Source organism: Delphinapterus leucas, unplaced genomic scaffold (genome assembly GCF_059928025.1).
Source record: "Delphinapterus leucas isolate spDelLeu-1000000601 "Yukka" unplaced genomic scaffold, BTC_Dleu_Yukka2 spDelLeu_asBTCV2_sq25, whole genome shotgun sequence".
Taxonomy (NCBI): domain Eukaryota; kingdom Metazoa; phylum Chordata; class Mammalia; order Artiodactyla; family Monodontidae; genus Delphinapterus; species Delphinapterus leucas.
This window is the reverse complement of record NW_028322234.1, coordinates 19,035,020-19,050,109: the sequence shown is the minus strand read 5'-3', so window position 1 is coordinate 19,050,109 and position 15,090 is coordinate 19,035,020. Positions and strand designations below refer to the sequence as shown.

The window sequence follows — 15,090 nt, the reverse complement described above, 5'->3', positions numbered from 1 at the left end:
CATGCTTGCTGTATACAGGAAGTGCTCCATGCATGCCAGCGGGATTTGGGCGTCTCGTACTTGCTCTGTGTGTGAAGCAGGTGCTTGACGTGTTTGTTTGCTACACACAAAGGTGCTTGATTCATGCTTGCTGTATACGGTAGGTGTACTAGTTCAGCTTCCTATACACAGCAGACACTTGGCATGTTTGCTGTGTGCAGGAGGGGCTCCATTCGTGCTGGCTGTACAGAGCAGGCACTCAGATGCAGGCCTACTGCACGCAGAAGGCGCGCCACACGTGTGTGCAGCGCACGGCAGCAGGCAACTCTGACGCGCCCCCCTCCCCTAAACCAGGCAAGAAGAACTCGATCCTGCTGCACAAGGTGCAGCACGACCTCAACTCGGGCGTGTTCAACAACCAGGAGAACGCCATCATCCAGGAGATCGTCAAGTACGACCGCGAGATGGTGCAGCAGGCCGAGCTGGGCCAGCGCGTCGGCCTCTTCCCGCCACCGCCGCCGCCGCCGCAGGGCGCCTCAGCCATTGCCACGCTGCAGCAGGCCGTGGCCATGAGCTTCTGCCCGCAGGTGGCGCACCCGCTCGTCGGGCCCCTGGCGCTCGGTTCGCCGCGCCTTGTGCACCGCTTGCCCCCCGGGCCCGTGCCCACTGCCGCCTCGCCCGGGCCCGCGCCTGCTGCCAGCCCCCCGGGCGCACCCTCCAGCCCCCGGGCACCGCGGACCTCGCCCTATGGCGGCGTGCCTGGCTCACCTGCTGCGCCCTGCGCTGGGCCCGCGCTGCCCGCGCGCCGCCTGAGCCGCGCCTCGCGCCCGCTGTCCGCCTCGCAGCCCTCGCTGCCCCACGGCGCACCCGGCCCCGGCCCCGGCCCCGGAGCCTCGGTGCGCCCGGCCAGCAGCTCCACGCCGCGCCTGGGGCCTGCGCCCGCCGCCCGAGCCGCAGCGCCCAGCCCGGACCGCAGGGACTCGGCCTCGCCCTCACCCTCACCTGGCACCACCGGCGGACCCGACCCGCTGGACTCCGCGCGCTCACGCCTCTCGTCCAACTTGTGACCCTTGCGCGCCGCCCTGTGGCCCAGCCAGGCCGGGGCGGGGCTGTCACTCAGACCAAAGCCATGCCATTGCGCAGCCCGGGCCGCCCGCCCCAGAAGCCATAGAGGAGACGTAGGTAGTTGTAGTCGGACGGGCGACCCGGGCTGGCGGGACACCCCCGCCAAGCCACCCATCGCCCTGAGCCCACCCACATCGCCCCTGCCCCCGGCGGCCCCGCGCGGGCGAGGGGTCTCCCTTCACCTCGGTGCCTCAGTTCCCCCAACTGTGAAGCGGGGACAGGCCGGCCGGGGCCAAGGGGAGAGGGCCGTGGAGCCCCGCCCGCGCCCGCCCTCGCCCTCCAATGAGGATCTGTTTTTAAGTGCAATACTTAGCCCGCCGGCTTCCCGCTGCCCCCATCGCGCTCACGCAATAACCAGCCTGGTCCCTGTCCACACGCGTCCGCGGTGACCACCCCGGAGTGGGCACATACCACTCCCTCCAGCACCCCAGCGTGGGGGCGAGGCTGGGGGGGGGGGTCCCTGCCGTCATGGTGAATGTACTGACGAGCCGAGGCAGCAGCGCCCACCGCGCCCCCCACGCCCCACTAAGCCCCACGCCCCCATTCCGCGCAATAAACGACAGCATTGGCGCCCAGCCTGCCGCGTATGATCGCTCTGCCTAGTCCCAGCGCGCAGCCCGCCCCTCCCCGAGGCAAGCAGCCCCCACGTGATGACAGACCTTTATTCACACTAAGGTACAGGGAGGCAGCATGGGCCGTCAGCTGAAGAAGTACGTGGAGTGCTTCACCTGCTCCAGGTTGAATGTCCCTGCGGAGCAGAGCAGAAGGCTGGGGGCGGGCCCTGGCGAAGGCCCCGCCCCCAGCCCGGTGAGGGGCCATCCAGCCCTGGGCCTCACCTGTCTTGGGCACAGACAGCAGCGTGTCCATCAGCCTGGAGACCCAGATGCTCTTGGAGGTCCTGAGGGCAAAGGCCAGGTGGGGGTAAGGCTGGGGAGGGAGCGGCCTCTGTGGTGCTGGGCTGGGGGGGGGGCCTCACCTGGGGTCAGAGCAGAACCGCTCGATCAGGAACCTGGACAGGTTGTGGAGAATGGGCTGGCTGTGCAGACGGACAAACTGCTCGCGACAGACCTGCGACGGGGGGGCGGGGGGGGGGGCGTCAGCAGCCAGGAACCAGGCCCAAAGGGCAGGGGGACCGGGCTTCCCAGGTCAGGAGGGGATGAGGTCGGGGGCGCGAGAGCTGGGGGTGTCCGCCCTAGTGGGGGTGGGCCTGCACCTGGTTCATGACCGCAACGTCAGCAGCGTGGGTCCAGAAGCAGTCGTGCACCGAGACGAAGGTCAGGCCCTTCCTGCGGCAGCAGTGAGGGGCCCCCGTGGAGAGGCCACGCCTTGAGGTCCCCTCCCTCACAATCCACACCCCACCGCCGCCCAGCACTGGCCCAGCTCTCACCTCAAGCCCCTCCCCACCGCTCAGCCGGGGGGCCCACTGTCCAGTGACGCCCACTCTCCTCTCGCCCCTCACCCCCACACACTCCAGCAGCTGTCTGTGCGCCACATGTGCCCCTCAGCAGGCAAGTGACAAGTTCTCCTCTTAGGAAGAAGCCTCTTTGCCACCCTACCCCCAGCTGCCACCCAACTGATTCTCAGCTTCCCGTAGGGGATGGCTGAGGCTGGGCCCCCTTCCACCACAGGGCTCCATCCCAGGGGTCCCCGAGCCACCCCAGGGGGGCACAGGAAGAACACAGAACTCCCACAGCAGTCTGGCTCAGTGCGGCCACACCCCCCCACAGGAGCAACCGTTTCCAACAGAACCGTGAGAAACTAGACACCCTCTGCCTGCCCTGGCAGGTGCACACACGTCAAGAGCAGGCCACACAGCAGGCTGGGCCTGCGGACCCTCCGACGGCCAGCTGCACACTTGGAGTCCCTCCCCTGCCCAGTCAGCCGCATCCCAACCCCTCCCTGCCTCGAGGCCTGTCGCCTCCGGGGCACCAGGTCCCCCAGACCCCCACAGCTTCGGTCCTCGCCTGACCCTATCTCCAGCGGGCAGCACCCACCGCGGGGTCCCCAGCCCTGGTGCACCTGTAGCAGTGCAGGGCCGTGAGCATCATGTGTGAGGAGTCCAGTGAGTGGATGAAGTTGGGCGGGAAGCCGTTCTTCTGCTTCAGCGTGTTGGGCTTCCTGGGGGCAGGTTGCAAGGTGGGGGACTCTGGAGCCTCAGCCCGGCCCGGCCCAGCCCCAGTGGCCTCCCGGCCCAGGCGCCCTGGCGCCGCCCCCCCACCCTGTGCACTCACTGGCTGGTGTCCACGCTGCTGCTGAAGGTGAGGCTCTGGAGCCCGCCTTTGATCTGCAGGGTAGGGGCGGTAGGGGCAGGGGCGTTGAGTCCTGCCTGGTACGGCTGGAGGGGGGGGGGCAGGGGCGGGGCTGCACATACCATGACCTTGGAGTCACGGTGGTAGGGCTGGATGATGGGGATGCCCAGGGGCGTGACCCACTCCACGGCCGAGCCCGTGTGGGAGATGAGCCGGGCGCTCTCGGTCAGCCAGCGCTGCAGGGACGGACACCGGGCTCAGGGGGGCCGGGTCTGGGGAGCCACGGCCGACGGGGGGCAGGGGGAGGATGAGGCCTCACCTGGATGGACCGGGTGCCCGAGAACATCTCCTGCAGGCTGTTGAACACCTGGCGCACGAGGTAGTGAGAAGCCTCCCACACGAAGTCCTGGGGAGAGGGCGAGGGGAGGGCGTGGGCGGGGCCCAGGTTCCCTCTACAACGCCTGATGGCCCTGGGCCAGTGACCTCGCGCACTCTGAGGGGGTGGGCTCGCTCCCATGGGCCCCGCTGGAGGACCCCACGGTGGGCAGAGACAAGACCCTGTGTCAGGATCGCCTGCTGCCCAGTGGCCAGCAGGATCTGGAGTCTCGGCCCCGCGCACCTGGGGGAAGTCGTGGATCTCCCGGAGGCGCTTCTCGATCTGCAGGCGGCCCCCGTAGCGGGTGACCCCGTACACTACGGTCATCACCGTCTGCTTGACCACCTTGCGGCTGATGAAACCCTCCAGCACCTGGGCTACCTGCACACCCTGTTCCGCGTCCTGCCTGCGGAACACCTCCACCTGTTGTAGCAGGGGTCAGTGGGCGGGGCATCAGTGGGCGAGGCCCTGCCCACCCAGAAGCCTCCCACCCCGAGGCTCCTTCTCTTCCCGTGGACCTCACCATTGCCCCCTCTGACACGTCCCCCAGGAACCCTGCCTGACTGCCGGGTCACCTGACAGTTGGCGGCCGTGGCAGTGGGGTCCACAGCACCCAGATGTTCAAAAGACAGACCCGGGTGGGTCTGGGCGATAAGAGCAAGCGGGGGCGGGGTGGGTGCGCACCTGTGCAGCCACCTCACTGTACACGTCCTGCGGCAGGTCCGAGGGCAACAGGTTGACAGAGGCGGCCCCCACGCTGTCCCGGCCCAGGGCAGCGTAGTGCTGCAGGCCGTTACAGGAGCCGTCCTGGGTGAGGGGTGGAAGAGTGAGGCGCAGGGAGCGAGGGGCGGGGCAAGGCGAGCTCCAGGCTTCCCCAGCTCCGCTCACAGCAAGCTCCCTGGACCTCCCACAAAGCGGAACCGAGGCACAGAAAGGGGGGGCGGCGTGCCTGCACAAGCTGCTCACCGTGGGAACACCAGCCTGTGCAGAGTGGGATGGCCAGGTGCCAGACACCCGTGCCATCCCTCGGCACCTCAGCCCGAGCGAGACACCTTTGGCAGGGGCCCACAAGGGCAGGGCATGCTCCACACCAGAGTCCCCCAGCTCACCTGGTGAACTGGGAAGTGGGAGACGTAGGCGGTGGGGTCGGGGGCACGCACCGCCCGGGCAACCTCCATGCAGCAGGCCAGGGCTTGCCAGGGCTCATCCGCCTCCATCCACCACTTGCGGCCCTGCAGGAAGCAGCGGGCTGGGTGAGGCCAGGCCTGGTGGGGTCAGAGCCAGCCTGCGGGCACTTCCTGGGCGGGTCCAGGTGTCATGGGGACAGGCGTGGAGAGAGAACAGCAGTGATAGACCAGGGAGGGGCCAGCCTGGAGGGAGGCCTATTGTGGCATGGGAGTCTGCTGATGGCCCAGGACAGAGGGAAAGACAAGCAGAAGGCTGCCTGAGAAGAAGCAGGGGGTGGGGGGTGCCTGCATGGGTCTGAGGTGGGTGCCGCAGCGGCCAGGAGAGCCAGACGGTCAGGGGTCAGGGGTCAGGGCCCAGCTGCTGTCCTCCCCACGCCACCCACCGTCATGGGCCGGTCCGCCGAGTCCAGGATGTCCTCCATCAGCTCGTCCGCATAGTCCCGGCGTGCCTGCAGCGACTCGCGCTTCTTGAGCCCCGTGAGGTTGACCAGGTGGATCTTGAGCCAGTTGAGGCCGTGGGGGCCGAGCGGGCGGCCCTGGGCGAACTCCAGCAGTGCGCGGGCCAGGTCGCTGCCCAGGTGGTTGAAATGCGGTGAGCACGGATAGGTCCGGCCGCGGAAGTCCATGTTGTGCGGCAGCCAGAAGACACGGTGCCGCAGGTGCTGGGCCAGCGACAGGCGGTACAGTGCATCGGCGCGCAGGCTCTGCATCTCCCGTGCCACCTTCAGGCGCCGGGCCAGCTCCCGCCGCATCTCAGCCTTTTCAGCAGGCGAGACCTCGGGCAGCAAGCAGCGCTTGGGAGCCTGACGGCCCTCGGGTGGCCGGGGGGCCTCGGAGGGCGGGGCGGGCACACCCAGGCGAGGGCAGCCCTTGTCAGTGAAGAGCTCCAGCACCAGGTCCAGCACGCGCCCGTTGACCCGCCAGGCACAGTTGCCCAGCTGGGTGAGGGCATCCAGGGCGCCGTGCAGCTCGGCAGGCGGGCAGCGCTCCAGCAGGAGCTGGTGCTGCTGGCTGCCCTCCACTGAGCGCATCATTCTGGTGGGGCTCAGCAGAAAGGCGCCCGAGTGGGGCGACGTCCAGGGCAGTGGTGGGCACAGCATGGGCACGTCCGTCGACTCAAAGGTCAGTGTGCGCTCTGCCGCCGTCTCCAGCAGCTGCGTGAAGGCCGGGTGAGGCTTCAGGATCCCGATCTGGGGGCGGGGCAGGCAGAGAAGGTCAGGGGGCTGCCCCAAAGGCAGTGGAGAAGGGCCCTGGGGTCCCCTCAGATGCCCTGACCCTGAGACCAGGTCTGGGGCCACAGCAGAATTCTGGCAGGATCCCACCATGGCCCAGGGGCCCTGCACCACCCAGAGCCCGCAGCCTCCTCGCACGCCCGTCCCCACAGTGGCCCACCTGGCGGAAGCTGCGGAAGGAGTACACGTGGTAGAGCACAGGGATGAGTGTGCCAGGGCTCCGGGGCGCTGCCAGGCTGCTGGGCATCTGCGCGGCCCGCACCAGCACCTCCGCCAGCTGCTTGCCCAGCTGCACCACCACTGACATGGGCCAGGGCTGCTCGTGGGGGGCCTCAGGCACCCCCAGTGCCTCCCAATGCTGCCGTGGCAGGCACGGTTCCGCCACCTGCGAGCGGGAGGGTGGCTCAGGGGGATGAGAGTCTGGGTGCAGAGCTGGAGACCCCCACCCACCCCCAGGGAGGGGTGAGCTGACTGCTATCCCAGGGTTAGGTGAGGAAAATGAGGTGGAGTCTGGGGGCAAATCCAGCCGCCTCAGGAAAGGGGAGAGGAGAGAGGGGAGGGGACCTCCGCTCGACGCCTGGGTTTCCCCACCCAGGCTCCCTGGGCCTCACCTGGGTGTCGGAGGCCAGCAGGTGCAGGTACTTGGAGTAGCGCTGCTCCAGTTCCTGCACCTCGTTTCTGAGCTGCTTCCTCTTGAAGACGCGCAGACCCAGCTCGTGTGCCAGGAAGAGAAGTGACTCTCCCTGCGCGGGCAGCGCCTGCAGGGTCTGGAGGGCAGCGAGCACCATGAGCCCCGCGCTCCGTGTGGAACCCGCAGGCACACCCGCAGCAGCCCCTCCCCCCGGCCCCGCGCGCACCTGCAGCAGCATCCTCACAACCTCCTTCTCGCTGAGCAGGCACAGGTACGGGAAGAGTGAGAGGCGGCCTTCTCGAGCAGCGTGGGCCTCGCTCTCCTTGGTCTCTTGCAGCTCCCGGTACAGCGCCGTCCTCCATCGGGTGCGCAGGCCTGCCAGGGTCTTCCGCTGGGGGGAGGGGGTACACAAGGAGTCATCACCGTGCCCACCCAACCCTGCAGCCCGCGAGGCCCCAGCCCTATGCCTGGCAATGCCTGGCTCAGTGCGGGGGGTGGGGGTGGGGGGGTGGTTGCCGTGCAGCCGGCCTCCCCCACGCGACCCTGCCCAGGCAGGGGACGCCCAGCTCGGCCGGAGCGGACCACCCCCCAGCCCCTTACCGCATGCAGGACCTCCTTGGTCAGCAGTGGAACCTTCTCCACGGACTCCACGGTGATGGTGGTGGCCATCTCCACGCGAAGCTGCTGTTGGAAGAGGCCCTGCAGCTCCTTCAGGGACAAGTGCAGCCTCGGGTAGGACACAGCGGGATCCTGCTGGTGGCAACAGGCTGGTGGTGAGGTCCCGGTGCCTGACCTCTCGACCTGAGTGCCCCAGGGTTCCATCCACACCCGAGGTCAAGAAGAGCAGCTGCCCACCGTACACACGCAAGGACCCCCACCCGCCCCCCTGGCAGAATCACAGTCATTTTCCCAAGTCTCCTGAAAATCATCCATCCTTAACGCTGCGGGGAGAGCAGGGCCCAGGATAGTAAGACAACGATGCTGGTGTGACAGCACCTGCTGGCCTTGCCAGGCGGGCAGTATGCCCAGGAAGACAGTGCGAGTCCCCGGATGCTGCCGTTTTCTCTTTAAACTTGCAACTGTGTGAGCGTGTGACCCTTCCAGAAATAGATAAATTAAAAATAGCGAAACCCAACACACACACTGAGAATCCAAAACATACATCCACACAAAGACCTGTCCACAGCCACAGCAGCACGGTTCACAATGTTTAAAAGCTAGAAACGACCAAAGTGTCCGTCAACAGATGATAGATAAACACAATGTGGTCCCTCCACACACGGGAACATCACTCAACCCTGAGAAGGGGTGAAAGCCCTGACACTCGCTACAGCGTGGATGGACCCTGAGAACACGATGCTCAGTGAGAGAAGCCAGACACAGAAGGACACACAGGGTGTGATTCCATTGATGGGAAATGTCCAGAACAGGCCGATCCACAGACAGAGGGTTAGTGGCTAGTGGTTGTCAGGGGCTGGCGGGGGGGGGGGGGGGGGGGGGGCGCGGGGGTTGGGGGGGAATGGGGACTGACTGCTGATGGGGACGGGCTTCCTTTCGGGATGATGGAACGTTCTGGAATTACATAGAGATCAATATACTAAAAAGAAAAACAAAACTGAATTACACTTTAAAAGGTGAACTGTAGAATAGGAGAATTATGTCCCAGTAAAAAGAAAAAACCCAGTGCCTCAAGGTGTCATGCTCTACTCCACCCTGGGAGGTGGGTGTGGCCTCGCCCGCTGCCTGCCGCCTGCGGAGTTAGCTGTCCAGTCTTAGGGAGGGCACACAGACCCTGCGACACCCCGACGCTCGGCCCACGGCTGCATCGCCACGTGGAAACCCAGGACGGTGCGGCATGGGCCCCCCACAGCAGCCTCCCTCCCGCCAGCATGGGGGTGGGTGGGGCCGACCCCGCCAGGAGAGACGGGAAGGGGCCGAGGCACCCGGAGATGACAACCCCCCCCCGCCCCCCGCCCCCGGCAGGTGCCAGGCCACAGGCCCCAGCTCACCTTGGCGTAGATCTCCCGGAGCAGCGGCGAGGTGTTGACCTGGGGCGAGGGCACGGGCGGCCGCGGGGGGGTGAAGGTGGGCTTGGCCTTGCGCACGGCCCGCAGGAGCTCAGCCCGCTCCTCGGCGCTCAGCGGCACAGCTGTGAAGAGCCCCTGCAGCTGTAGCCCGTCCTGCGCCATCTGCTTCAGGCACCTGCAGGGCACACACACCCGGCTCACAGCGCCAGTGCCCGGGGAGCCCCAGGGATCCCAGCCCCCAGCTCAGCCAGGCCACCCTACACCGACCCACCCACCTTCGGATGGTACCAGCATCCTGGTCCAGGCGCCCCATGCACTGCAGGGCAGCCGCGTAGGACTGCAGGTCCGGGGCGAGGCCGGCGTCTTTCAGCATGAAGAACACGTACGTCAGCTCTTTGAAGGAGCCCTGGGGGAACCAAGCGGGGTGAGGGCCTGCGGGGGGGCCGGGTGTGGGCGGAAGGGAGGCCCCAGCTCGGCCCACAGTGCTCCCTGCTGCCCGCCCACTCCTCTACCCAGTTTCCCGGCGACCGGGCCTCCTTCCTCCACACAGGCCTCCCCGCTAACTTCCCCTGTGGTTTCTCCTCCAGCCCACTGGTGGCTCAGGAGAGATGCCACAGACCCTTCCAGAGAGAGGCATTCCCAGCACCCCACCATGTGTCCTGCACCCTGTCTGACAGGTGCTGCCACCCCAGACCACGTGCCAACAACTGGGTCCTAGGTGCTTGCCTGCACGGCCCGGGGTGGGGGGCAGGAAGCGGGGGCTGCTCAGTCCGGTAGTCACCAACCACAGCGGCCACTTAGCTTAGTTTAACTTAAATACTTGCTTCAACAGCGACAGGAGCTGGAGCAGGTGAGGAACACTGGCAAAGTCACAGAAAGGCCTACCGGACGCTGCTGGTCCAGATGCAGCCCATCTATCCTACCTCTAAACACTCGCAGCAGGAGGACTTCCCTGGTGGCGCGGTGGTTAAGGATCCTCCTGCCAACGCAGGAGACATGGGTTCGAGCCCTGGTCCAGGAGGATCCCATGTGCCGCGGAGCAACTAAGCCCGTGCGCCACAACTACTGAGCCTGCGCTCTAGATCCCACGAGCCACAACTAAGACCTGATGCAGCCAAATAAATAAATAAAAAGTGGAAACAACTTTTATTAAAAAAAAAGAAAAGAGGGCTTCCCTGGTGGCGCAGTGGTTGAGAGTCCGCCTGCTGATGCAGGGGACGTGGGTTCGTGCCCCGGTCCGGGAAGATCCCACATGCCGCGGAGCAGCTGGGCCCGTGAGCCATGGCCACTGAGCCTGTGCTTCCGGAGCCTATGCTCCACAATGGGAGAGGCCACAACAGTGAGAGGCCCGCGTACCACAAAAAAAAAAAAAAAAAAAAGAAAACTCACAGTAATGTCACCACCACCACGAAAACATGCGTTCGAACCTTCACAGTGTTAAACACATACATACATGGGGTTGGAGCCCTGGATTACAGCCCTCACTCCTCCCAAGATGGGAAACCCAAGTGTCAGAGGGAAGGGAGGGGTGTGGCCACGGGGAGCACGTGGCAGAATGGGACCAAACTCAGGTCTGGGTGGCAGCCAGGCCTGCCCGACATAGGCTGGCTGCCTAGGGCCCCCAAAACTCACATCCACCTGGAACCTCAGAAAAGGGCCTTATTTGGAAACCGGGTCCCTGCAGGTACAGGGTGCAGTTAGGATGAGGTCACACTGGAGGAGGCCGTGTGACCACCGAGGCAGAGATCAGAGGGACGCGGTCACAGCCCAAGGGACATCGCAGACCCAGGAGCTGGCAGAGGCACGAAGCACCCTCCCCTGGAGCCTCCAGAGGGAGTGGGGCCCTGCCACGCCCTGACCTCGGACGTCTGGTCGCTGGGACTAAAAGAAAACAAACTTCTGCTACTTTAAGCCTCCCAGTTTGTGTTCATTTGTTCGGCAGCCCCAGGAAGCTCATCTAATCAGAAACATGCTGCCGTAACAGGACGCTTTGTTGGGGGGACGGCGGAGGCCAGAAACCTGGGAAGGCAGACTAACTCCTGGAACTGAGTGCCCTCCTGCAAAGACAATGCAGGCAAGAAGCCCCCCGTGACTGTCGCTGTGGAGGCCTTGGGAGCCTCCCAGCGCTATCAGGCAGCTCTGGGCCGCGTTCTGTGCGTGAGTCAGCACAGCGAAGTCCCTGCCGCCAACGTGCCTTAGCGAGTCGCACCTGTGTCTTCACACAACTGTTTCCCTTGTTTGCCCGGCACTAACGCTTTCCCTGCTGCTCCTCAAATGAGGTCGCAGACCCACGGGAGGGAGGGTGTTGGGGAAGTTTTCACAGCAAGGGCGCTTAAGCAACACTCCTCAGCAGCCACAGGTCAGAGGAGAAATCGCAGGTGAAAACAGAAGACGTGGGAGAGGGAAGCAGCTAAAGCTGTTCCCAGAGGGAAAGTCACAGCTGTGAGTGTCTGCATTAAAAAGCAGGATCCCACCTAGGAAACTCGAGACAAGAACAAGCCAGATGGAAAGCACTGAGGTCGCAGCCCCAGGGAGGGTCTGCAGCGCCCCTCGCACCAGAGCCGTGGTCAAGTAACCAGAAGGAAATGCTCTGAACCAGAGCACAGCTTCATTTTCACACTTTGCTTTGAAGGCCACGTGTGACTCATAATCGACAAGCCTAAAGAATTATTAAAACAAGAAAAGACAAAGGCCTGAGCCCTGGGGCTAAAAGACAAGGGTTCGAATCTAAGTGCCCCCAAGTTGGCTTCTGCCTCTGACCCCGGGGCACTCGCTCCCTGGGCCCAGTCACTCACCTGGCGAGCCCAGCCGAGCATGACCATGTTGTACATGGAGAGCGTGAGCAGCCGTTGCTGCTGGGACTTGCTGTGGTGGGTGACCAGCACGTGGTGGGCCAGGGGCAGGTGGCCCGTGAGCAGGCAGCACTCAAAGAAGGACAGGAGCCTCTGCTGCTGGCCCTCCAGCCGCGACTCGGGGCCTCTGTCCGCCGGAGCCGCCGCCGCCTCGCTGCTCAGCCTGTGTGGGGCCTCCTGCAGCAGCTGTGCCAGCTGCTCCTCCCACGGGCTCCGGGGCGCCCCCTGCTCCCAGTGCTGCAGCTGGCCCGCCAGCTTCCTGCTCAGCAGCCGGGGCTCCAGGCGCAGCTGCTTTTGCCAGGCCCCCTTCTCCACACGCTTCCGCAGCTTCCCCTCCAGCCGCTGCTTGCGCTTCTCCGTCAGCTGCTGATCGCTGTCCAGTTTCTGCGCCCAGCGGCTGCTGGGTGTGGCGGCGGCCCCCTGGGCCCCGGCCTGGGCCTGCCTGGGCGGCTGCGCGCCGCCAGCCTCCGGGGCTCGAGCCACGGTCACCCTCTTGGCCACCCTCTTCACCGGCACCTCTGCCACGCCCTCGGCCTGCAGCTGCCGCACCCGCGCCTTGAGCACTATGGGGCAGAGGGCGAGACGTCAGGGGACCCCGCTGCCCAGGAGGCGAGAGACCTCAGCCCCATGTGTCTGCTGACCACCGCCAACGTCCCTAGACTTACCTCGTTGGCCACGCACGCCCCACCCACCCAACCAGCACTCATCCACCCGAGCCACTCAAACCCAACGTCCCAAACAGGCTCCCGGTGTTGCCCACAACCTGCCTCTCTGCGTCTTCCTCCACCCCCCCAAGCTCTGTCCTTCCCAGCCTGACGAAAAGTCACAGGTCGTCTGCGACTCTCCCCCGCTACATGCAGCCCGTGAGCGCCTCCTCAGGGCTCTGCCTTCAAAATCCACCCGGGTGCCGGCACCTCCCTGCCCCTCCCACCCCCACTCCATCCGTAATGGCCTCAGGGCCTTTGCACGTGCCATTACCCCCACACCCCACCAGCCCACACAGACAATTCACAGCCCGCCGCTGCCCCGTGCCACTTCACGGACAGTCAGCTCTCAGGACCTGGGGCAGTTCTGTTCTACAGAGTTTCAGGCCACTGAGCTGGTGAACAGGGAACCACCACTCCCAGGCAAACACGGGGCTCCTGAGAGCCCGTGGTCATACTTCCACCAACAGGTCCACACATAACACTGTTTTGTGAGTTCTCATCTGAGATATCTTATTTCCTATGTATTGCTAATTCACTAACATCGAACTCACAGCCAACACTCCTACAACTCACCCCTCAACAAAGCTTGTCGAACATGCAGATTTTCTACAAAAGGCACGTCACAGCCCCGTTGAGCTGAGGAAACTAGACAGCACCCCAGCACCAGGTCTGGGGCCATTTTAAACTGCAGAAACACCAACGAACAGCACAAACTGCAAAAACGTGGCACCAGATACACCCTAAAAAGGATGCCTGTTGACAGGGCGTCGCCCGGCTCCACCTCAGCTGGGAAGGTGTGCATCGGCTTTGGGGTTACAAGTTCAGCTGGTAGGAGACTTTGCAAACACAGAATCCGCGAACGTGAGGACCAAGGGTATCCATCTCCTGCCTGCGCCTGTCTCACTACAACATCGGCCCCAGAGAGAGCTGGCCCAGAGCAGAAACACAGGCGCGGCCCTAGCCTCAGTGTCCGGAGACTCGGCAGACCCTTTCTGCACGTGTGGGAGAGTGTCCGGCGGCAAAGCGTCGGGCAGGACACGAGGCAGAAGCAGGACGTGGGCACAGGTTTCCCTTGGAGGCGGCTGCATCCAAGCCACCTGGGGGGTGACCCAGGACAGGCAGGTGCAAAGCTCCTGATGCCAGAAGCCGAGGAGGTAGGCAAAGGCCTGGAGGTCTACGGCCCTCAGTGGGGGTCTGGAGATTATTCTGTGAGAGAGGAAACAGTTGGACGGTTCAAGGCTGGGGAGTGAGATGAAGTGATTCAGATTTCCAGACCCTGGGCTTAGCTTTAAAATAATGAGATGGGTGAGAAACGAAAGAAGGTTGCTCTTGAAGCCCATGGGACCTGTGGCTTCACATCTGCGTGTTTGGGGTTTTCTGAAATTAGGTGTTATTTTTCAAAGCCTCCCCCACCCCACTCCTGGCTGCTGGACACACACTGGACGAGGGACAGGAGGGGAAGCAGGAGGCACTGGACGTCTGGGAGGGAGAGGACAGTGAGGCGGCGAGAAGGACAGATGCCCCCCCACTTGCTACAGAGGCCGCCAGGACCTGGCTGTCCGTCCCAGGTGACAAGGACCACGAGTAGACCCCATCATGCGCCCAAGCCCAGGAAGCTGAGCCAGGACCACTGAGCTTGGTCATGTCGCAGCTCAAAGCCCAGCTCTGCACGTGCAGCGGTGGGTGGCCTTGAGCCAGTCTCTCCAGCCACAGATCTGGGCCTCCACTGTCTCATCTGGAAAGGGGGAGCCCCTGCTGGGACGAGGGAACTACAAGAGCTCGTTGTGTACAGCACTCGCTTCACCGTGGGAGCCCTCGGACCACCAGAGAGCGGGACCCCATGAGTCACCCCACCTTACAGACTGACATCCCTTCTCACCGGGGTCCCTGTGGGGAACCAGGGAGGCGGTTCCCAGCAGCGCTGCCGACGGGGGGACAGCGAGGAAGGGGCTTCAGGCCCCAAACCTCGGGGGTCAGGCTCACCCTCCAGCAGCTCGGCATGGCCCCAGTCCTTCCGGCGGTCCTGCTCACAAGGGCTGGCAGTCGAGCTCCTCTTACGGCTCCAGGAGCCACCAAGAGCCCCTGCAGGAAAGACCAGGGAGGCTGAAGGAGGCGGGCATCAGGGGTGGGGGAGGGAGGGCCCTGACAGGGGCAAAGGAACCCTAAAGGCAGTGGGAACTGTCAGTGGTCACCGGTCTCACACTGGAAAGAAACTAACAGGACAAAAGTGAAGGGGACACCACGGGCAAAGGAAAAAAGAAAACTGGGGCGTGGGGTGGAGGATAAAAGGTTCGTCGAACTAAGGCACAGACAATCCAAAGGTTAAAAACCCTAAACCGTAAATAGTGGGTCATGGGGCTCCAAAAGAAATCAAGGGTCGAAGATCAAAGTGCCCCGCCGACCCCTGTCCGGAGAGTGGGCCAAGGGCGAGTGAAAGCGGGGTCGAGTCACTGGGTTTCCCAGAACTCCCAAGAGCAAAGGGCAAGGGTCGGAGGGAGCTGGATTCCGAGGGTCGAGAAGCCAAAGGTCACGGCCGCGGGTGGGGGGGCAGGGCAGCGGTTCCGGGACTCCCCTTCATTACCTTCCTCGGCCAGGAGGCCGGGGGGTCCCGCCGGCCACAGGGCCCTCCCGAACCCCGCCGCGCCGCGGCCCCAGCGTACAGCTGACATGCCGCCAGCACGCGGAACCACCGCGCCGCCGCAACGCACATGCGCCGCCCGCGCCC

At 64.6% G+C, this 15,090-nt stretch overlaps 2 protein-coding genes across 16 annotated transcripts in view; one reads left to right on the top strand and one right to left on the bottom strand.

Annotated features, from left to right (window-relative positions):
• The window catches only part of HCN2 (hyperpolarization activated cyclic nucleotide gated potassium and sodium channel 2), a 21,104-nt gene extending 19,399 nt beyond the window's left edge, over positions 1-1,705 (top strand). The window contains exon 8 of one of the 2 annotated variants that reach the window (XM_089905828.1): positions 334-1,705. In XM_089905828.1, the coding sequence (XP_089761954.1) occupies positions 334-1,046 (713 nt within the window). In that variant the 3' untranslated portion in view covers positions 1,047-1,705. The remainder of the gene's footprint in view (positions 1-333) is intronic. The other variant, XM_022565625.3, reaches the window with a different exon arrangement.
• The window catches only part of POLRMT (RNA polymerase mitochondrial), a 20,851-nt gene extending 5,761 nt beyond the window's left edge, over positions 1-15,090 (bottom strand). Inside the window, exons 1-21 of one of the 14 annotated variants that reach the window (XM_089905825.1) lie at positions 14,947-15,072; positions 14,349-14,447; positions 11,602-12,221; positions 9,082-9,212; positions 8,789-8,981; positions 7,380-7,532; positions 7,006-7,170; positions 6,760-6,915; positions 6,309-6,533; positions 5,300-6,106; positions 4,839-4,961; positions 4,414-4,536; positions 3,973-4,152; positions 3,673-3,759; positions 3,476-3,589; positions 3,336-3,388; positions 3,124-3,222; positions 2,318-2,390; positions 2,081-2,172; positions 1,941-2,002; positions 1,752-1,852 (exon numbers count right to left, since the gene is read on the bottom strand). In XM_089905825.1, the coding sequence (XP_089761951.1) occupies positions 1,803-1,852; positions 1,941-2,002; positions 2,081-2,172; positions 2,318-2,390; positions 3,124-3,222; positions 3,336-3,388; positions 3,476-3,589; positions 3,673-3,759; positions 3,973-4,152; positions 4,414-4,536; positions 4,839-4,961; positions 5,300-6,106; positions 6,309-6,533; positions 6,760-6,915; positions 7,006-7,170; positions 7,380-7,532; positions 8,789-8,981; positions 9,082-9,212; positions 11,602-12,221; positions 14,349-14,447; positions 14,947-15,034 (3,693 nt within the window). In that variant the 5' untranslated portion in view covers positions 15,035-15,072 and the 3' untranslated portion in view covers positions 1,752-1,802. Of the gene's footprint in view, positions 1-1,751; positions 1,853-1,940; positions 2,003-2,080; positions 2,173-2,317; positions 2,391-3,123; positions 3,223-3,335; positions 3,389-3,475; positions 3,590-3,672; positions 4,153-4,413; positions 4,537-4,838; positions 4,962-5,299; positions 6,107-6,308; positions 6,534-6,759; positions 6,916-7,005; positions 7,171-7,379; positions 7,533-8,788; positions 8,982-9,081; positions 9,213-11,601; positions 12,222-12,938; positions 14,233-14,348; positions 14,450-14,946 lie in introns of those variants that run through there. The other 13 variants (XM_022565624.3, XM_022565621.3, XM_030760664.2 and 10 more) reach the window with 13 other exon arrangements.